Source organism: Sturnus vulgaris, chromosome 2 (assembly GCF_052056855.1).
Source record: "Sturnus vulgaris isolate bStuVul1 chromosome 2, bStuVul1.hap1, whole genome shotgun sequence".
In the NCBI taxonomy this organism is placed as follows: domain Eukaryota; kingdom Metazoa; phylum Chordata; class Aves; order Passeriformes; family Sturnidae; genus Sturnus; species Sturnus vulgaris.
The window spans coordinates 113,091,310-113,113,525 of record NC_142244.1 but is presented as its reverse complement, the minus strand read 5'-3'; the positions used below and the strand labels follow the sequence as shown (position 1 = coordinate 113,113,525).

The window sequence follows — 22,216 nt, the reverse complement described above, 5'->3', positions numbered from 1 at the left end:
CACTGGCTAAAGCAGCCAGGGAAGGTCACAGAATCGTATTTGTTAAAAGCTTAAAATAGACTTTAGAGCTCATCTAGTCCCAACACCCAGCCATGGACAGAGACACCTCCCACCAGACCAGGTTCCTCAAAGCCTTTATCCAACCTGGCCTTGAACACTGCCAGGGATGGGGCATTCACAGCTTCCCTGGGCCAGGGCCTCACCACCCTCACAGGGAAGAATTTCCCCCTAATATCTGAGCTAAATTTCCCCTCTTTCAACTTGTAACCATTCCCCCTTTTCCTGTCGCTATAGTTTCTAGCAAAAAAGTTCCTCTCCAGCTTCTCTGTAGCCTCTTCAGACTCTGGAAGGTTCTTTGAGCTCTCCACACAACCTTCTGTTCTCCAGCTGAACAGCCACAACTTTCCCAGCCTGTCTTCATGGGGCATGAGCTCCAGCCCTCCTTGTCAACTTCATGGCCTTTCTCTGAACCTGCTCCAACAGTTTCATGTCCTTCTTACATGAAGCTTTCCTACCACACTCATCTGCTGGCCCTATCATGGATCTCTGCTCTGGCTCCAGACAAAATGGTTCTGACCTAGGGAAGCTCAGACTTAAACACCCTCCTCCCTTGTAACCCCAGCCAAACTACCACGTCTGAACCCCTTCCCAGGATCAGGGCAGCAATCAAGGACGAGTACCCTCTTCCCCATAGTCTTAGTTGAGCCTCTCCATCTTCCTTCACCTAACCAATAAATATATTTGTGGCCATGAAATCACCAGCTCTGGAGCCTCCAAGCCTTGCCCACCTTTGACCCAAGAATCAGCCCAACTTAGCCAAGCTGTGCTCATTTAAGCAAAGCAAAATCATTTTAATGCTACTTGGAAGTCCTTCTTTCACAAAGAAAATACTTTCTCTTTAGGATCAACAAGTTCTCTGCCACCCAAATTCAAGAAGCTTTGAGGTTTCCTGTCAGTAGATACTTGTCACTTTCTAGTGACTTGCATCTCAATATAGACACCAACATCACTACTTCTAAACTGTAACCACTGGTAGGATCTCCAAAAAAGCAAAGATAAACTGCTCCCAAGTTACGTATCCAGAGGAAATCTTTAAAATCAAATGCTCTGTTGTAAATATATTTATAGAAGGACTTAATTAAGGTCAGAAACAAATGACTGTTTATTCTCCCCATTAAAGGATCCCTTTTTGTCAAGCTCCTCAAGGACAGTTCTCAGACCCACAGCTCAGTAGCAGATGTTGCTCGTTCTAATTCCTTCTTATCTGTAATTCAACTTTATACTATTTTTTAATACCTATTTTTACCTCTGGTTTTTATCCATTCCCTACCACTATCATTTTTATCAACCCATAACTTTTTGAAAATTCTTGCAACAAATGCCACATCTTTAGCCATTTTCATCCTTTCACATTTTCATCGTTCATCTGCCTGCTACTGCAATTTGTAGGCACAAGCAGATCAGAATCACTTGCAGTGGGGCTCAGCTGTGGAGCTCAAGGGCCCCTAAGACCAAAATTCCTTGGAAAGTTCAGCTCCAGACTCCAGCCTCCCCCCACCCTGCCCAACTCCTAATGTTTAGAAACACCCAGAGGATTACAAATGCTCCATCATGTGCTTCGTAACTGAAGAAGCAGAAGTGCTTCTTAAGAAGTACAACTGACGAAACATTAACTTGTGCTTTTTTAATAAAGTGAAACAAAAGCATTCTAAATCATAGCAGCTTATAGAACCAAACTGTCCATTGCTTGGGAGCAGAGTGTGATTAAGAAGTATGGAAACTGCGAAATATTAAAGCCCTGCAGCAATTCCAATTCATGACAACCCTTCCCACAGCATGAGAAATGCTGTCTGATGCTCTACTGATTTGGTCTACTTGTTCATTGGCAAAATACGAATATTCTCCCTTGGTAGTGCCATATCCTCTTTTCCAAAGTGGAGGAAAGGTACAAAGCCCTTCTGATTCGTGCACAGTAGCTCATTCCTAATTATCAAATGTTCTTTTACAGCACTGAGAAATGAGGACCTTTTGTTTACCATTAGTTGAGGTAAGTGTATCTTGCTTTTATTTGGGTTTAAGACTACTTTAAAGGAGTAGCTTTTCAGTTGCAGCATGGTTTGTCAAGATTACAATATTTATGACTGCATAAAATACATAAGTAAAAAAAAAATTATGATTTGTAGAGTTTGTTATCAAGAGTTGAGACTTAAACCTTTACAGAACTGCAAATACTGGCTTCCTAACTGCTAGTTGATAATTTTGCTGGCAAGAGCATTTCGTTACGCTTTTCTTTCATCTCTACATCCTTTTGTCCAACTAGTAAGAACTAGCAAGAAAGTCAGCTCTAACTGTGGTTAAACTGTTGTAACAGCGTTAGATAAACTGTGCTGATTCTTCATTAAAACACCCTTCATTTGAAGCTACAACGTAAGAGGCGATTCTTTTTGTTCAAAAGGAACTATCTGCATGCTCTGTGCCTGTAACACTTCACACTGATTACAAAAAATTTAACAATGCAATCACTAACATACCCCACTAATGAGAAATTATGAGAAACTGTTGGATGCAGAACCTTCTGCATCAGTCAACTCTGATCGATAAGAAAGCTATCAATTTTGAAATTTAGATTTAATGCATTTTCAAGAAGCTAATGAGAAAGGAGCAACTTAAAATAAATACCATCATTAAAACTGCAAACTGTTACAATGATATATTATAAACTTGTCCTAAATAAACCTAGTGCTTCAAAAATTTACCAGTGAATTCGTATTACAAAATATGTGAAAATACAATAGAATACCACAAAACAACGTCCTTTTTTGGGGTCAACAATGACGCCAAGATGATTCAGTCTTAACTTTTAAAATTGTTAATAGAACATATTGTAATATATAAGTTGCAATTTGGTTGAAATCTAGAGAACATCCCCACCAAAACTCGATCTTCTTCATTCCTCCTCTAAAACTAGTGCCAAACTCCCTGTCAAAGTTGGTATTTTCTTGAAGAGCTTTAAAATTTAGCTGTTATTTATTTTCTACTACTACATTTTGGCAGCAACTATTTATTGGTCTGTTATTGCAAAAAGTGCAATTTAACAATAAACCAGTCTGAAGGTCATTCTATGTCTTGAGGATACATACCATATATTTCTTTAAAAATAATCATACTTTTGTAAGCAATACTTTACAGTAGACACCTCAAATCTACCATAGATGTAAAACTTAAAACGAGAAAAATTTAGTCTCTAAATCTTTATACACATATTTATATTCGAGTTTCTATATATATTATATATATACACAAGCACAAGAGTATATATAAAATATATATAATCAGATTCAAAAAAGAACAAAAACTGGGCACTGTACATAAAATCTTTTTAAAACTCAAACAATAGAAAAACTTTAAACATTAAACAATTTTAATAAAAGTTTCTGTACAATGCTAAGCAGTTTTATTTACATATAGAAAATGTAATAGGAGTAGTGTTTGAAATTACAGAACTCCTTAAAATTTCAATGGCAGGTAATCTGGAAAAAATAACAGCATTCCATTCACAAATATTTTCAAGCAATAAATATGTATTTATAAATAGTGTAAATTTACATCAAGATTAGAAACAAAAATCACAAATCTGAAGTTTATTCCTTAGTCTATGTGCAACCCATTTATCTTTGTGACTTGGCTGTTAATTGTTTTAAATTTTATTTAGGAACCAAAAGTGTAACCGTCATGGTTTCAAAACAAGACAGAAAAACATAAAAGCAGTAAAAAATTTATATCACCTAACTCTTCACATTAAAAAAAAAAAAAAAAAAGAAAAAAAAAGTTGCCCAAAGAAAGACTTAAAATTTCTAACTACCTTACAAAGAAATGACCAGCTAAGCTAGTACTTTTTCCAAGGGAAATTCTGAAGGGGGAAAAATGGATGAAACCAACTCATCAGCCCAGAAACAGAGAAATACAAAAGAGGTGGTCTTCAAGTCAGTAGTCTGTATAATGTTGCCAGTTTTGTCAGATATATACAAAACATGGAATTATTTTTTTGAAGTACAGCTGGATGAGCTTTATTTGTTTTGAGTTCTGGAGTAGGAGGCAGTGCTCTCTCCTGTCCAGTTGGTTGACACTCCGCACTTGGAAGGTTGCATAGACACAGCTTTCAGCCAGCAGCCTTACGGGATAGCTACAAAAATCAGTGGTGCAGAACTGGGTCACTTCCTGAATATCAGAAAAGTTTTCATTTAATGTCCATGAAAAAATGTCAAGATGAGGAGGATGGCAATGGAGGAGCCTGAAAGAGAAAACATTAAATTACCTTTTCTACAAGGGTGCAAAACTCTGTATTTAACTAAGACCTGCACAAACTGTAACCATGAGAGTTCAAAAGTCACACACACTATTCTTTTTACACTTCAGGACTCTTTTGAGAGAATAGTGGCATTGTTTTCCACCTTACTCAAATACAACATGTATTTTATGAACACTCTGCATTAGGATTTTGCCTGTACTGCAGACTGGAGTATGCTGTGGGGATGCCTGTGTTAATACGATGTGAGCAGCCACAAGTTCCACTGTGACAGCAAAGAATTCCACGTGGCCTCGGTATAGATGTATCTAATTTATACACTCTACAACAGGGATTCTCAACCTGTTTACCAATGGGGAGATGGTCCATTTGTGGCTCTCCAAAGCCTTCGTGGGTTTTATTTTCCCTCCTCCCCTCTACCTGAGCAGTAACATACTCCCCTGAGGTTAAGGTATCTGTGGAAAGGGTCTCAGATTCTCTGACATGGGGACAAAGTGCCTCAAGAGTGAAGTGAGGCCTCTTGTTCCTGCCTGCTGTCAGGAGATGAGGTCCAGAGGACACCTAACTGCTTCCCAGTATTGCACTCTGTGGCATTCCATCAAAGCACTGAGTCTTTGATGGCATTTCCTCCTCTTTTCCTGCTCATCTGTGGAACCCCTTCAAAAAGCTGCTCACAGTTTTTAAATACACTTTAGATCATACCAGAGTACCCAACTATGGAACTCTTAATGCTAGCTCATCCCTGTGTTTCCTCCTGGTACTTTGTTCCAGTCTCTCTTTGGCCTATTGCAACTTTGCCAGTTGAGATGATCTTCATCCTGTGATTTACAACAAACCTTAACTCTCCTCCTATATCTGAGAGATGTCACTTCTGGGCTGTAACTCTTCCCAATTGAGTGTTATATCCCCATTAAAAGAAATGAATGGCACACCAACTTCATACAACAAAAATTATCAATGTCCTTCAGAGCCCCAGCCTTAGGTTTTGGTGGGGGAAGGAGCTACTCACAGGTTGAGAACCCTTGTTCTAGGGACAGTATCAATGCTGTTACCTATATAATGTACAAGCAACAGACAACAAAATACCCCTCCCTCCCTCTCATCTCCATACAGAAACATTCTTCCCCATTTCCACTCAACTGGATGAAGTATCTGAGAATAGGTGTTTATTTATATGTTTTTCTGTAACAGATCATCACTTAGAAATTGCAGCATTTCACAGACTATAATGACAGTGACCTCCTAGAAGCGTGAACTGAAGTTCAACCAACCCAGGCTCTGTGGGACTAATGAAGAGAATTAAATTCAGAGGACATGGTCCCACACTCTCGCCAGCCTCTACTGACAAACCTTGAGGCCTTAACTCAGAAGGTCACAGCTTGGCATGCTACCAATACACGAAATTACTAAACACACATTTTCTGCAGCACCTGAAAATGAATCAAGGCACAGCCCTTACTGGGCTGTCATATCAAATCCAACATGAAATTCCCATAACACTTAGTCCAATGTTTGTCTCCTTCGACAGAAAGCCAAGGCTTATAAATACATCCAGCATCGCTTTCATCGTGGTTACAAAAAAAGCCATCTTTGCCTGGAACAATGAAACCTGGGTGAAATGTTAGGACAGTTGTGCTGACACAGTTCAAAGCAGGAGGCTGCCATATATAGCACAGAGCTATAATGGCAAAGAGGCTTTTTGCTTTAAATTGAAATGCAAAGGAGGCCCCAAGCCAAGAGACAGAACTGTTTGAGAGCATCCACTTGCTAAGCAGAAGGACAGTGCTGATTTGGGAGGGGATGGGTGGGGAAGGGGAAGGAAGGGTCTGAGTGCATAGGATGCTCTGCTGCTATACTGACTTCATACCACAACCAATGTATTAGAGATGCTCTTGAACCTGGTGCTAGTTTCTCCAAGCTTCACTGTCCTGATTCTTCCCATCTCCATCTGATCCAGTTATGGTCTTCAGGTGATCTCTATTGGATTTTTAAAGCCACAACTTTATGAATTGTAACATCATACTTTTCCTGAAAACTCAGTGGTTATGTTCTGCAGTAAGTTACTGTAGTATTTCACACAATTCTGACTCTTCAGGTTTTGTTCTGCGAGTATCACACACAACCCAAACCTCCACTTGAATCAGAAAGTCCACGGTACTCGTACAACGGAGCACCAAGACAGTCTACAACTGCTTTACAAATAATGTATTTATGCACCCACTTATTAATTTGACTTACTAATGTAAATTGATCATAGACTTGCATCAAGTCCTCCATTTTGTACTGTTCTAGCACCACAAAGTTTTCCAGGTTCGTGCTTATCTTTCTTGCACAGTCTTGGCAATGTACAACATAGGTCTTTCGAGAATTGCTCTCACTAGTGACAAAAAGCAGATCAAAGACTTCCACCTATTAGACAGGAAACAGAAAGCCAAGTGTTACAATTTCATTTTTTAAAAAGTTAAAACTATGAAAACTGCGTTTTCTTCAAGATTTACAACCTTACCCTGTGCATGCAAAGAGAAAAATTAGATTTGTTCAGGGAAAATCCATTCTCCTAAGGCTTGGGCAGGGAAGTGAAGCAGTGTAAAACCACTAATATTACACTAAGGATGTGTGCATGAACAGTGCCATGGGAAAGCTTTGGGTCAATATTGACAAAGCAGGATTCATTTGCTGAATAGAGGTTACTCAGTAAAGGTGGGGATTTCAAACAATTATACCTATTTTTCCTTTTTACTGTCTGCTAAAGAAGTTTGTTATTTATTTCCTTACTGCTGAGCCACATGCTCATCCTGCCCAAGAGGCTCTGCCAGAGGATAACTAGAAACTGATTTTCAGGGCTTTTAAGCTTCATGAAAACTCTTATCTAATACTTCAAAGCAACTATTAACAGTAAGTAGAATGAAAAAATTCAGCAAAAAGGTATGTCCTGCAGAAAAAAAGGACTTAAGTTCTCTCTCTTCTGGGTGTGTTGTTGACTTCTGAAACGAAGACAGCTGTGTCTTTAAAATGAAGCTCAGCAGATCAAATTTTATGCAGGAAGGGATAACAACATTTTATAAAAAGTTGAGAATTGAAAATCGACCTAGTGAAAAACAATGTTGTGGAAGCACTGTGGGAGAGCCGTCAGGAAAATACAGCCCACGTCTAGAAAAACATCTGGATGAGCTCCTGGAAGGCAGTGCTGCATCACACAGATGTGCTTACAGCACAGAGCAGATGATGCAGCTTAAAAGCAAAATTTAAACATCATCAATAACAAAAGACATGGCAAAATTTAAATAAATATTACAAGAGTGGATGACCCAACACATTTTTACTGACCTCACAAATGCTACAGTAATGAGCTGGCTCGTCCTTGGCTCGTCCATGCCAGACAATCTCCTTTCCTGCAGCAATCAGAGCTTCCCTCAGTGTCTGACACTGTTTGAGAGTTCTTAACAGGCAGTACCTGCAACCAAAAGCAGTTTTGTGTTCAGTTCAACATTCAACTGTACAGCAACACTCAAGAAGGCTTCAGTTTCTTCCAAGACTGTACTTGGAGCTTGCTCTTCCTCTGGGATTTCAGAAACAGCTGCCTAGGAAGAATCACTGGATTCATGGCTTAGGGAAAAGTCAGACCTTGTGCTTATGGCTCTTTCAGGACTCCCCCTTGCCCTGCAAACAGGCTCTACCTTTCATTTTTGACTGAAACACATGAATGCGCTCTCAAGCACAATAGAACAATGTGTTTTCAAAAACAACCCAAGTATTTTATTTTGAACCATAAATTTGTCAGCAAAAAGTTAGCTTGAACTGCCAAGTTCAGCATAGCTGTTTACATTTTGTGTGACTACAGCCTGATCCAAAGGACTCTTAACATCCTAAAACTCCTGTTGTCTTCTTGGCACTACTAAACGTTATTATCTCAAGTTTTCTAAAACCCCAAGTTCTGCCAGAAATCACTTTACACACACTGGAAATAGAATTTATGAACATGTATCTTCTCCCATGCAAAAGGAAAAAAAACAAGACAGGTTGGTATTAGAGGGAAAAAAAAAATCAACACAAAAAATAATTCTAGCACTTATGTTATGAATGAAGAGAAGAATGGTTCAAATGTCAAATTAAAACACGCAATTCCCTGTCATATCCCCTGTAAAGGCAAAAAACTCTAAATATTTTTGTGTCACAATTTTATACAGCTCTCTTCCTCACAATAAAATCTAACTTGTTTTCTAGCATTTTATGAGCTGTGTATGTTCTTCAAAAAAAGCTGGGAAAATAGGTCGCCAAATTTCTAAACTACATTGTTATTTACAGTAATTTTAGATCTCAGTTACCCTATATATTTGAGCTGCAGCTTTTGCAGCCTTCAATTTTCTCCTCCACAGAGTGGCTACGTTACATGCTCATTAGATGCAGAAGGAAGATTGAAAAAAATTAAGGGTAAAAACAAACACTGGACAGAAAACAAAGTGCTCAAGAGTTCTATAAAATGTTTTCAACTTGATCCTGCTCCCATTTTAAAGCCTGAAACATGTGATACACACATTCTCTATTTCAAAAAACCACCACATTTCTTTAATGTGTTTCCAAGTAGTTAATAGAAGCTCAGGATTCTGAAATACTCTCCTCATATTTTACACTCACACTCTTCATCTTCACTAAAAGCAGTGGCTCCACTATGGCTTCACTAACACCCTCACTGTAAGGATAACACAAAACTGCAAGTGTGTTTCTCTGTTAAACATCTTTATTTTCATGTACCCAATTTCAAGAAAATTATACAGCTCATTAAGCTGTAACTCCTTCAACACTTTTAAAGTTTGACGTGAGTGTGAGTTATGAATTTAAGGCCAACCATAGGTGATAGATTAAATATTAATTCATTGCAGTATTGGGTTATTGTGCTCCTGACAAGCTCAGTACATTTTTGCAATACTGCCTGATTATTTCAAATAAACTTAAAATCTACCATTCTTCTCTTCTGCTGTTACCTGGAAAAGTCTTTGGGCACCCCAAAGAGCAACTCCAAGCACACCTGCCACCATTGTTCTCCACTCTTGACTTCCAAAGACTTTTCTAAGTTTTATTTTCAAAGCCTTTTCTATTGTTACAGTTGTGAAAAAAGAACTGCCCAGAATGTAACCAACTTACAACACTGCTACAACAGTTTGCCAAATTCGCAAACAAAGCAGAAAACAATAGCTTGAAAGTGAACACCCCCTCCTTGGATAAAATTCAGGTCCCAGTAATAGCACTTGAAAATGTAAATGTTAACTATTTCATGCATTTAAACATGAGAGAAAGGATACAAACTGTGAATCACTGAGAATATGCATCACAATTCCCTGAAGTTTGGGAAGCCTTAAGAAAGCCAAAAAGGTTCCTAGCAAAGTGATAGTGTGCAAGTTCAATGGGGTCAGCTTTTAGCTTTTAGCTGTTTTTATTCTGGTACAGTGAGAACTGGAAGAAAACCTAGACCATCCCCCTCCCGAATTCTTTGCAGGTATGGCATAAAGATATGAGTAAATTATGTCCAGTCAAATTCAAATATTCAACAGAAGAGAATTAAAAATGGACATAATCCTGATTTATTCTAGAAGGGCAGTGATAAACCCATCTGAATACTCAGATATTCAGTACAACTTCTTAAAAGTGCAGTGACCATCCCAATGGCAATGCACGACCTCTTTGTACCTTCCACTAATACATCTTCCCTGACACTGGAAAGTATTTTACCTAACTTTATGATTTTGTGCAAAATAATTTCTCCCATGTCATGTTCTTTTACATTTCTGAAATTACTTCTGTAATAGAACTTAGTATTTCAGTTACTTTGGAATTAATTTTTTAAGCCTTTATTACTATGTTCACTCTACCTCTAAAATTCTTCTCTTCCTCAGATGCATTTGTAAAAGTCCTTCTAGCTTCCATCTAAGAGGTTTGCAGTTAATTTTTCTTTTCATGAGGTCTGTCCTCCCTCAGCCAAGTTTTAAATCATATTTTCTGCTGTGCTCCTGCTTCTACTGTTAAAATCAAATCTTTAAAAAATGAGATCTCATGAGAAAGTTTCAGGTTTTCTCTTTGACTTCTATCCTGCAAGACAGTACTGAACTGCACATTAACTAAAAATACAGCAAGGCATCCGATTTCTTCAAAAAACAAAATTTCCTTCTTCTATTGCTTTTTCCCTTCTGCTACTCCATTTTTTTCATCACTGATCTGGTTCACAATATTTTTAACTATGCTCAAATTTTAGTTTATTGCCTCTGCAGTGCTTACTTTCACACAAACCACTAAGACATATTTGTATTTCTCTTTTAAATTGAATTAGAAGCTACTTTTTATCATTTTCCAAGAGCTAATCTTTTGTACTATGCTGATACCTATGAAGTCCCAGAGACAGAAGCCAAAATTACCTAAATACGTATTTAGACAGACCTGTGCTCAGCAAAAAGATGACAGCTGTGTCTCTTATTTTTATTTCCTGATGGCAATGAAGCCAGCTATCCAAAATGGAATTCAACCATCTCTATTAAAAATGACCATTTTTTCTAGCATTTTAATACACATGCATACTCTCACATATATGTAACTCACAATGCCTCTATTTTGTACACAGAAAATCCAGGTGCCATGGACAACAGCTGCTTACCAGATGGTTTTTCCTGCAGACAAGGAGTCCACAGGAAAATTATGCAATTGCTTCCCTATCTTAAGGGAATTCATGAAGGTTTCTGCATTCCCAGTGTGTTTACAAAGCCAAGGTCAGACATCAGGCTGTGCTGATACTGATTTCTAGGAATTGCTATTCCGTAACTACAGGAGTGACCACAACAAAAGGTTATTTCAGGCTGCTGCTACTGGACATGACAAACCAGAGCTGCTCATCCCCTTTTTCCTCTCTGCATCCACAGCAGGAACTTGAGTTTTGGCTGATAACTAAGCTGGATGGGGGAGGCTTAATCCAAGTAAACTGGAAATGGTTTCAGTAGACTGGAAAAAGTGAATGCAGGCACACCCAAAATTTCCATCTGCTCCTCAGTATCTCTGTTTATTTGTAATGTACACCTGAAGTTTGAGTCTCTTACTAGAAAAAGCTGGGCTGTTGTCAGCCAGCAAGACAACAGCAAATTACCATTTAGTCCTCTGTGTTTCTCCATCATGTTTTAAGTGATTCTCTTGGAGAAGGATGTTATACTCAGTCACATTCTTCTCCTTTTAAACCCCAAACCATGGCAAATGCAAAATACAAGTGGCCAAAATACCAAAATCGTATTTTTTCAAGAACATTCCAGAATAGCTTTGAGCTTTATAATAGATGTCTGCTGGGCTTTAGATGTATTTTATATAAATAAAGATAAAAGTGAAGCTTGTGAATTTGGTATTTTTAAATGGACTTTTTGGCTTTCTTTCTTCCACACTCTCCTGCATTTTCCCCTGTTTCTGATTTCTAACTGTTCAGTTTCTCTTCTTTATGGCAGCTGGCATTAGGAATATGAGCACAAATTGTTTAATTGAAGGGGCAAGTCTGCCAGGCCTTCAGCAAATACTTTATTTACCCTAAGTATAGATTCCTAGATTTTAGGAAAGCATTCACACACAAATGCTACCCTATAATCAAGCTTTAGAGTGACTACAAACCTCCCTGTTGTCAACTTCCAACACTCTCAGTTCTTACAAATTTAACATTTCCCCAATGCCACCATTCTGCAACAGATGTTCAAGCCTAAATTAAATTCCTACTGTAAAAAGGTGTCGCACTCAGATGTCACCAATAAATCTCTCTGGGAGAAAAAAGATACTCTCTTTCTTTGCCCTGTTTGTCACAAGTTAACTCACCATTTTTTAAAGCCCATTTCAAGGCAAATAATAAAAGGATTCAATGCTTGTTTATCCAGTAGGTTGGTAAGACTAAGAAGGGCTCAGAAGTGCTTTGGTAGACTCAGGCAAAGCAGAGTGTGCTGCTACCAGAGGATTCTCATGATGAGTAATATGCTTTGGAATTCATTCCCCCACTTTAAGACAAACCCTATGTTATATGCTGAAATGTTCATTCATTCCCCAACCTCAGTATGGTGCTGTGATATGATTTACATTTCTTGAAGTTGCACCCTTTAAAGAAAATGACTACAGATGCTTGAAACCTGGAATATTCCTGCACTTTGGAATATGCCTATGAGAAATGTCACTAAACTCAATTATCATTTTACACATCAATCAATTCATTGTTCAGAAGAGCAAAGGGAAGGAGGCTCTCAAGTTCCGACTTGCCTTTATTTAAAAGATTTATACTGGATCTCCAAATGACAGCATGAGAACATAAAATACAGGTTCTAGAAATATAGAATTTAACTCTGCTGTAAAAATGACTATATATTCCAATTCTAGTATTTGTGTTGATGACCTAATTTTGCTATTTCTGATGATACATACTCTGAACAGCTGCTGTGATCAAAGCCAATTTTCTGTAAATTGCTGAATTAAATCTGTGGCACCTTTAACTAAAAAAATGTTATTTAGATGATTCTAAAGCTTTGCCACAATAACATCACATAAAACAAAATAAAATTAGAGATACCTATAAATGCTGTGTTTGAAAAACTGAGTGTAAAGTAATTTTGGTTTGGTTCCCAGGAACAGAAAAGTCTTGCAAAGAACTATTTATAAATCAACCACTGGTTTATGTGTGAAGAGGAAAAGGGCACAGTAAATCTTCAAATAAACAAAACTTACTTTATCATTTCGAAAAGCTTTGGATCTGAGACCTTGATATTCCGAGCCATATTCCATGAAAGGTGAACCATGGGCACTATGGACTTCACGCTCTGCAGCTTATTCCACTCGTACCGTTCCACTGCCAACTTGTACTGACAGGCTGCACAAACACAGTCACAGCAGCAATCAGCTCAAGGAACAATTATCAGCCAAGATCACTCTGTTTCTAATAATGATTTATACCCTTTACAGCTAAACTTCATTCACAATGAGCCTTTCATTCTAACTACATTTCTATTCTTTAAAATGTCTTTTAGGAAGTGGATTTGTGATGCTGAAAGAACACACAATACCACAGCAGCAACAAATACCTGTGAAGACAAGTTACTGACAAGTGTTCGATTTCTTTGCTGAACATGGGGCTGTATTTAAAAAATGATTAATTAGTAAATTTTCAAGTATTCTAGGTTAAAATAAAAGTCAGGTTTGAAATGTCTGCATCTCAGTCTATTCACAATTTATCATGATTCTACACTGCTATGGTATATAATCTCTTCTTGAGAGAAGAAGTGAGTCAGACTTTTTCATTAAGCAGCCTACTCACTCCACCCTTCTTTTAAAAATGTTTTACAAAATTTACTGTGACTGAACATGAGAGGTCTATCAGTCAATCACACAATCCTAGAGATACACTCTTTATTGCTCCATATAAAGACACATTTTAAACTACTTAAGAAAACAGAAGTTTTTTTGGAAGTACATTCTCTTCAAACACTTGACAGACTCTTGTTTTAGAACACTGTGGAATTTCCTTCTACACTCAGATAAAAATCCTTCCACGACCATGGTTCAAAACTGAAGAATTCTTGAGCAGTAGGTCTGAGAAACCTAATGTTCCTTTATGAACTAAATTTTACAACTGTTTGCATTTCCTGATGCTCTCACTAAAGAGCTGTTAGGTACCCACTGTCCCAGCAATATTAGAGAATTAGTCTGTAAATTTTATGAAATCCATACTGCAGTTTGCTGGGTAGAACAAATTTGGGAGAAAAGGTTAAGAAATGGCCTAAGAAGACAGTACATAAATTAATAAACACATTTTACTTCAACAAGCCCATTCAAAGCATGAGTGCCAAGACTGCATTCTTGCTGCTCTCTCTTCCTCTTACAATGGAATTATTTAAAGCTTCAACACATCATATTTTAAAAATACAGCACATTGTTTTTTTTCATCTAGTGAGGCATGGCAAATCAGTAAGAACTGGCAGGTTCTGTGCCATGTGCAGTACAGTATTACCCACACACAGTTCAGCACGGGCACTGCTCACACATACCTGTGAGAGGGCCAACGTTCCATGCAATGTTGTTGCACCAGCCAATAGCCTGAACCCAGTGAACAGTGCCAGCATTTATCCACACCAAATCCCCTGGTCTTTGAATAAATCTATAAACTGGGACATTGGCTTCATACAAATCTTCCAAGTTTGGCCACCAAGATCCCATTAGGAAATTCATATTGTTCCTGAAACAAGAGGAAAGATAAAGACTTCAGCATTTACCAATGGACATGTTAGTGGCAGATACTTCAATGCAATCTGTAAAAAATGACCATCACCATTAATTTTTTTCTGCAGCTAATGAGTGACCCAAAAAGAGTAGCCAAAAGGAAAGTGTCATGTATAAAATTCTTGATCATAATTCCACATTTCACATCCTGCAATACATTAGAACATCAACCCATCCACCTGCCCATGTGAAGTCAGTTTATAGCTTCTAGTTAAGTTCCAATTTCCTTTAAGTTTCCCAGCATTTTATTGATGCTGAGGCAGACCAACCTTTGGTCAAATCTGGTGTGCCACCAGTGCCCAATGCTGCTTTTTTCACCACTGATTGATCTGTACAGACCACAGCAGCCCCCCAGGATGTTTTCTGTTCTGAACATGTACTCACACTGTCTGTGTGTGCATGTGCAGCTTGCCCACACAACAAGCAACCTCTTGGCAACACTTCCACTGGGATCCATGGGTCAGTGCTCTCAGCCAAGAAATGCTGACCCTCCTGAGCAGCACAGAAAAGCACCTCCATATGGATTTCCTAACTCTGAACTCTTCCCCTATGGTTATGCAAAATCCACGCTCCTCTCCCATCCTTATCCCAGTATCATACTGCTTTTATACTGCACCATGAGAGATTATTTGCAATGCAGTTTTCAAAGACAATCAGGTGTCTCTGCAGTGGCACTGTAGACATTTTGTGAGGTTATCAAGCTCTCAGTTTTTCTGTCAGCCTCAGAAGGACAGTGACATGCAAGTAACAAGGCCTGTTGTGCCAGAGACATCACTATTCCATCAATGGAAATTACATTTTTGAGATGGCTTATCTATGTAAGGGTGGATAGAATAAGAACAGCTGTCAGTAGACAGGCAGAAAATACAGAGACATGAGATGAATTTGCAGAGCTCTGGAAAAGTTCTGAAGTCAAGAGCTTAATCCAATTTCAACTGGGTAAAAAAAACCTTCTCTCATAGTCAACCTCAGAGGCTCCTGTTTGAGCACTGGCATGATTAAGGGACACAACTGATGCTCCCTCTTTTTTTTGTGTGTGTACATACATTGTTCTGTTTGTTTTTAAAACCACTCTACACAAGGCACTGCAGAGAAATCCTAATCTTAGAGCTGGCTGAGTAGTTCCTCAATGCTCAGGGTACCTCAGCTTTTCCAGGGAGTTACAAATATGTAAATCTAAGCAAAGCATGCCATGATGCCTCTTGGGGTCTGACCAAATTATGCTTTCACTCTAAATGCAAGAAGAAAATATGTAAAAATACCAGTGACTCTGTATTTGCTTCTAATAAGAGAATTCTGCTTTTGCTTTTGTCACAAGCAACCCAAGTTTCTGTATATTGTACAAACATAATATTTTGTATGAACTCTAGATTTTGCATTTTCACCTACTTTTAAAAGACTTTTCTGACTACATGGAAAACCCATAAAAGAATGTCCCCTTAGAACATTCTCAGTAATTTCCCCCCTCAGGTGTGAGAAATGCACAAAAAACTCGATTAAAGTAAGAGAAAAACAGCACATCCAGCTTACTTTTCACAGAAGTCATTCATGACACCCCAATAGCTTTCAGGGACAACAAACCATTCACAGTCACCTGGACCAATATTTATATTTACTGAGCAAAAGTTGTTATTTTCTTGATGACCTGAAATTTAAGAGAAAAGTAAACAGACTTTATGTGAGGCCTTTATATCAAAACAGTGCCACAAAATGCAAAGATACAACTACTAAAAAAACTTGCACCACAGTTTACGTATTTTTATATATTTTATATGACACTTACATACACTATTTAGTTGCTTTACACAGTTAAGCTACCAGTGACATGAAAATTCTGCTTTTGTTAGTTTGTGGAAAAGAAAATTGAAACTACCCAGTCTTGGGGATTTGACTAGTATTTCAGCAGTTCATCCCTCCTGTAGAAAAAAATACTTCAAAAGCTCAGATTTTTTATTTCATGCTGTCTCTTGACAGTCCTGGTCAGGTGCAAAACTTTGTGACTTCAGCCACTGAAGAGACAAGGAGTAAAAAAAAATCTTTCTGAAAGAGATACCAAAATTCATCCAGAAATGCCCAGTATTTTATCTTCTTTAGAGAGCTGGAAAACTGAGCCATAATCCCTAATGGAATTTTCTGAACATGTACTTAAAAAAAAAATAAACCCTGAAATTTAGTGAAGATTCCTCAAGTCCCTGTCCAGGGCCCCAGCACAGCATGATTCATCGTGGAGGATTGAGTCCTATTCTCAGACAGTAACAATCAAAAAAGTGGAAATCTCTGATTTCTAGGATTGCACCAGACCCTCTTAGGAAGCCTCTAAAACCTTCCAAGGTATGTAAAATACAAATACTGTCTACGTATATAAACTCATTTTATATAAATGTCAATGTATATATACCCATATTTCTTTTTCTCCTTTAAGAATCCACTATTGCATGTAAGAGGTCAGCAGGACAATTCCCTAGCACTGCAGAAACCCAGAAATTTCCACTCCAAGTGCTTTGGACACACAGAGTTCAGTTAAGTAAGAAATATAAAAATATTGAATATGCTTATTTATCATGTTCAGACATGCTGTAAGATATAGGAAATCTGCAGTGCAGTTAAATCCAACACCCCACAGCAGAACCTCATTTTTTCATGCACATTATACTCACCTGGTGTCCTGCTACCTGGAACCTTCATGTAGAGCTGCACTGTGTTCATGCCCAGGATGGTATGACCAACATGGCTTAGAAGATTTCCTGCTGATACCACACGTACAAAAGCAGGAAGTTTTGTCAGTTCATGGAGTTGCAACTTCCACCTGCAGCAAAATAGCAAATTGACAAACTGTGAATCCCTGAAACTCTTAGAAGAGTCTGGGAGACAAACATTTTCAAAAAATTGTTAGCATAGTTATCTGTGTTAGTCTTTCAATTTTAAAATATTTCCAAATACAATCACATATCTGACAGGCTAGTTGAGGGGAAACAATTTTGTGGCGCAAGTTGAAACTACAGATCAGAAGATCTGACATTTATCTGGGATCCTACAAGAACTCTTTCAAGTATCAAAATCCAATTCCCTACGAGCCTCAGGTTAGCTTTGCTTAGCTTCATTTGAAGTCTCTCTCCCAATGGCTTGGTCAGAGTAATAGTTTATTATCAACTAGTTTGCATCTACTGATGGAATTTCTGCTATAGAAAGATGGCATCAATATCTAAAATTTTGTAGCAACCTCTAATCACATCCACACATGCAGACATCTATCTTCCAGTGACTGCCACAAAAGATGTCATCATCCAAACACCATGAACTTTTCTTCTTTTCTTATGACTGCAGTAGACCAGAATTTTTGTACTGCAGCTGGTGGGACTGACAGGCTAGACATGCTGGATCTTTGATGGAAGTATGTATTAACCAGAGATTGAACCAAATAACTATTGCTGGACAATAAAAATATACTTTCAGAGTATTTATAGTATTTTCTATGTTACCTTCATCTACTCACAGAAGGATATATAATTTAAATAATACTCAATTTTTTTTTAGGCTCTTTGAGAGGTATTGTGGCTTACCCACAGATATTGCTACATATTTTGAATCCTGTTACTGGATAAAGAAGCAAAAGTTATGAAAAGGTGGAAACAGGTATGCATGAAAGGGAAAAAACCTATGAATAACAAAAATTCAGACAAACAAAAAAAAGAATAAAAACCCTTTAATCTTACAACTTCTATGCAAAAAGGAAAAACTTGGTGTTGTCAGAAGTAATGAAGTAGTAAGCAAACAATTTAAAGCTTCACAATGAAACAAAGGGAATGGATTAGAAGGAGGACTAGAAAGAAGGTTTTCTGATGGATGTTTAAACTCATTTCTGGAAAACCAAAAATCCTGGAAAGAGAAGTTTGGAAAGATATTTTAGCATGTGGAGGACTTGCAACAATAGTCTGAAGATCAAAGGCAACCATTTCATTCTGGAAATGGGGTGTGCAAGTGGAATTTAGCAACAGATTGACTGATGTCTGAGAATACTACACTGGATTTCCAGAAGGATTATCATCATGTAGAATCCCACTGTGAGCAGGAGTAACTGTCATCAACTTACTTCTTGTCATCTGACAGGTCAATGTTGGTCCCAAACTTGATTGTTTTAAAAGGTCCTCTTCTCCTCCTCCCCGAGCTGCAGAGACAACAAATGTATCAGGCAAATGTGAAAAGGGAATGATGTAAAATAGCACATACAGCCAACTACAGAATTAATAGAGTAATACCACACTTACTTATCAGAAGATGTGGATTCATTATCTGAGTGGTCCTTGTGGTGACTCTTCTTCTCATTTTCCTCCTATAAAACGAAATTTTGAAATGTTTTTACATTTATATACACACACATATATAAAATAACAGATAAAATAGATAGGTATAAAGTGATAACATAGGTATTGATACAAGTACATTTGTTTCAAGATACTGACACAACCTTTGAAATATCCATGTCTAAGAATTTATGTCAACATTTCTTCATTATGAAGAAAATTTTTAAAGTTAGTCAAATGCATTGAAAAAAAATTATTCGTGGCTGCAGATTCCATGACACTCAGGCCAGGCCAACAGAAAATGTCTCCACTGTAAATATTTCTGCTGGCCTGCATTCAAGTTGGAAATGAGTATGTTGGTTTGCTCCACTATGAGGGTGGAATCCAGTATTAAATCTAGTATTAACTTTTTCAAATAAGAACATCTACCTCCCTACAAAGTCAAGCAGGTATCCTGACAGGAAACTAGGATGACTAATATTTATAAAACCAATTTAATAAAATCCATTATATAAAATCTTTTGAATCTTTCATAGCTATATGCTATTTTAGCACTAGCAGTACTTGAGACCATGACTAGTGGAAAAAATCCAACCAAAATTAAATGATGCAATTTGATCTTTTTAGCAGACTGTGCTCAAAACCCTATTCTAAAGACTTCTATTTTGGCAAGTATATGGACATAGAAGGAAAAAGAAAGACAAAAAGGAAGAAGGAACTGTCTGGATTCTATCCAAAGATCTCTGGCTTTGAATGGGATTGTTGTTAAATCTCAAAGTGCCCTGTGTACCTGAGAAAGTCTTATTCATCCTTTGAAAGAAGGACAAAGAGAAACAAAAATGGATTTATCAAATGCTGCAAGACATGTTAGAAAAGCAAAGTAATAGCTGTTACAAGAATAAAGAAAAAAGATCACTTAGAGCAAGCCAAGAGAACTATGGCTACAGAAAGAAGAAATAAAGCTTTCATCTAAACACTGGGAAGTCACCTAAGGACAGGTCAGACCAGTGCTAGGCAAAGGACACAGATACAGTGTCTTTCTAATTTCCAGGGGAAAAATTAAAATCATCACTCTTAAAAACTATATTATGTATTGCATTTTTACCACCAGTTTGCAACAGTGAGGAAGAAAACCAATCAGAACACCCTACAGGACACATTGTGGTGCAAATCGAAAGCTGAGGCTTTCATAGTATGTACAATTATGTACAATTTTAAACAGAGATAGATAGATAGATAGATAGATAGATAGATAGATAGATAGATAGATAATTATATTATATTCCAGTGATGTAATGCTTCCCAGCCCTTCTGGAATGACATACAGGAATACAGCATTGGTGCTACTGCTCAAGGGGCATCAGAAACCTTCAGCCACCACAAAACTTCAGTCGATATCCTATTGAAATTTATTACCACTGCAGATGAAGAAAAATCCCAAGTTCTAGATTATTTCCAAGCCCTCCACTTCCCATGGTATTCCTGTTTCTTTTCTTCATCCTGTACCAGCCTGAAGCCTTATTACTAGATTCCCTTCTGTTATCTTCAACTAGAAATTAATTTCTTTGTTTCTAACCCTTTCCTCTGATGCATAAAATTTAAATTTAGAATTTCTCTCTCCCTTCTTACTGAAATAATTTCTGTTTCTGTGTAAAGGCAGTGAAAAGTGCAATAGTCAATTCTGCTCGTTGACTTTTTCCCTATTTTCTAACAAATAATTGGTCAAAATTATCTTCTTGTCTTAGTTCCAACCTTAGCCCAATCTTTTTGCAACACCAGGTAACAAATGCCTTCAAGGAGTTCCCATAGCCAGTTTCAAGAATGTGCTCACAACTTCAGTAAAAAATGTTAAAAATATCAATAAAATCACATTTCACAGAATCTCAGAGTAAGAGAATAGTTAGGATTGGAAAGGATGTCTGGAGATCGTGGAGTCCAACCCCCCTCTGCCAAGGCAGGAAGGGGAAATATTATTTCTAATATTTCACTCTGTCACATAAGCCTAAAAACTTCTAAACTAAATACGAACTGTTATGTTTGGAACCCAACAAAAGACCAGTATTAGTGTAAACTTCTAATAAGCCACATCCAAATTTATTCAGAATAGTAGGAAGAACAAAGAAATCTGATTTCAAAACATGTGAAATTAGAAGCAACCCAAATTGTAAAAAAGCCTCCAGTTCTGAATATTTTAATGTGAATTTTGACATTATAATACAAAAGCTTAAACTAATAAACTTGTAAAGTATGTAATAACCATGAGTTTTACATTATTAAACTGAAGTTTATACGAAGCTTTTGGGAAGAATATACTATTTTACCCTCTATCCAAAAGAGATTTTGAAAATTTACCTGTGCTCTTCATGCAAATGGAAATGTCTCTTTTTCCTTAGCAGTTTCTGCTTTTTCCAACAGCCCATTATTAACTGGCTCCAGAGTCAGTATGCAGTCTGTGAATTATAACTCGAATAGTAGCAATTAACTTACCCTTAAAGACTCCTGGAATGAGGAGGCCTGGTACTGTGCATATTTAGCAATTGTTGTATGAGATCTACTGCTTTCACAACGCCAGATTTTCTTTGTTCCAGTGGGGTCCCAGTTTTCATCTGCTGGCTGCAGTAGTTGTGTCCTTACTTCCACTATGTGTTCATTATTCGCTTCTACCAATGTCTTAGTAGAGAAGAGTCCTAGATCTAATTAAAAGCAATAAAATTAACAAATGAAGGTTAAAATAGAGTAAAAAAAATGCAGGAAAATGTCTGAAGTTATTGAAAGGTTTACTCTCAAATCATTTTTACCCCCTAATATTCACAACACTGCCCACCTGAACATTAACACCCAAAAAACTTTTCTCTATACATCCAGTAGAAAATGAGAAAAAACTTAGCAACTACAGACTATTTTACAAGAAATATTTTACATGCCTTGGCTAAACAAATCTGCAAACAATGTTCAAATCTATTACCAAGAAAGTATTTTTCAGAGCAGAGCTTTATGAATGTATTTCTATCATAAAACACATTTCCTACCAGCAGTGATAGTTTATCTATCTAGAGACTTCAAAATATTGCACACAGTCAAATTACAGATCATTAGATCTACATAAAAAGACATGCATTAGGTTTTTCATAGGAAAATGTCTAGCTCTAAACTTCCATATCCACAGCTCAGCTCCCTCTCTGCTCAACAAAATCTGTTGTATTTGTGGTGGGTTTTTTTTTGACATGACCAAGATTAGAAACAACAGCAAACTGAGAAATGACAAATTACCCTAACGACTTGGAATATACAGGTAAAACAGTATTATACAAGTAAAATATCCACTTCTAAGAACTGA

General features: G+C 37.3%; 1 protein-coding gene across 16 annotated transcripts in view; it reads right to left on the bottom strand.

Annotated features, from left to right (window-relative positions):
- Nucleotides 1-1,669: 1,669 nt before the first annotated feature.
- KDM6A (lysine demethylase 6A) overlaps nucleotides 1,670-22,216 on the bottom strand; it is a 151,203-nt gene continuing 130,656 nt past the window's right edge. For 9 of the 16 annotated variants that reach the window (XM_088160407.1, XM_088160410.1, XM_088160408.1 and 6 more), the window contains 11 exons: nucleotides 21,367-21,572; nucleotides 18,844-18,908; nucleotides 18,669-18,743; nucleotides 17,236-17,384; nucleotides 16,109-16,223; nucleotides 14,347-14,534; nucleotides 13,031-13,172; nucleotides 7,634-7,760; nucleotides 6,545-6,715; nucleotides 6,205-6,283; nucleotides 1,670-4,291 (listed from right to left, as the gene is read on the bottom strand). In XM_088160407.1, the coding sequence (XP_088016533.1) occupies nucleotides 6,227-6,283; nucleotides 6,545-6,715; nucleotides 7,634-7,760; nucleotides 13,031-13,172; nucleotides 14,347-14,534; nucleotides 16,109-16,223; nucleotides 17,236-17,384; nucleotides 18,669-18,743; nucleotides 18,844-18,908; nucleotides 21,367-21,572 (1,295 nt within the window). In that variant the 3' untranslated portion in view covers nucleotides 1,670-4,291; nucleotides 6,205-6,226. The other 7 variants (XM_014876747.2, XM_014876759.2, XM_014876751.2 and 4 more) reach the window with 2 other exon arrangements.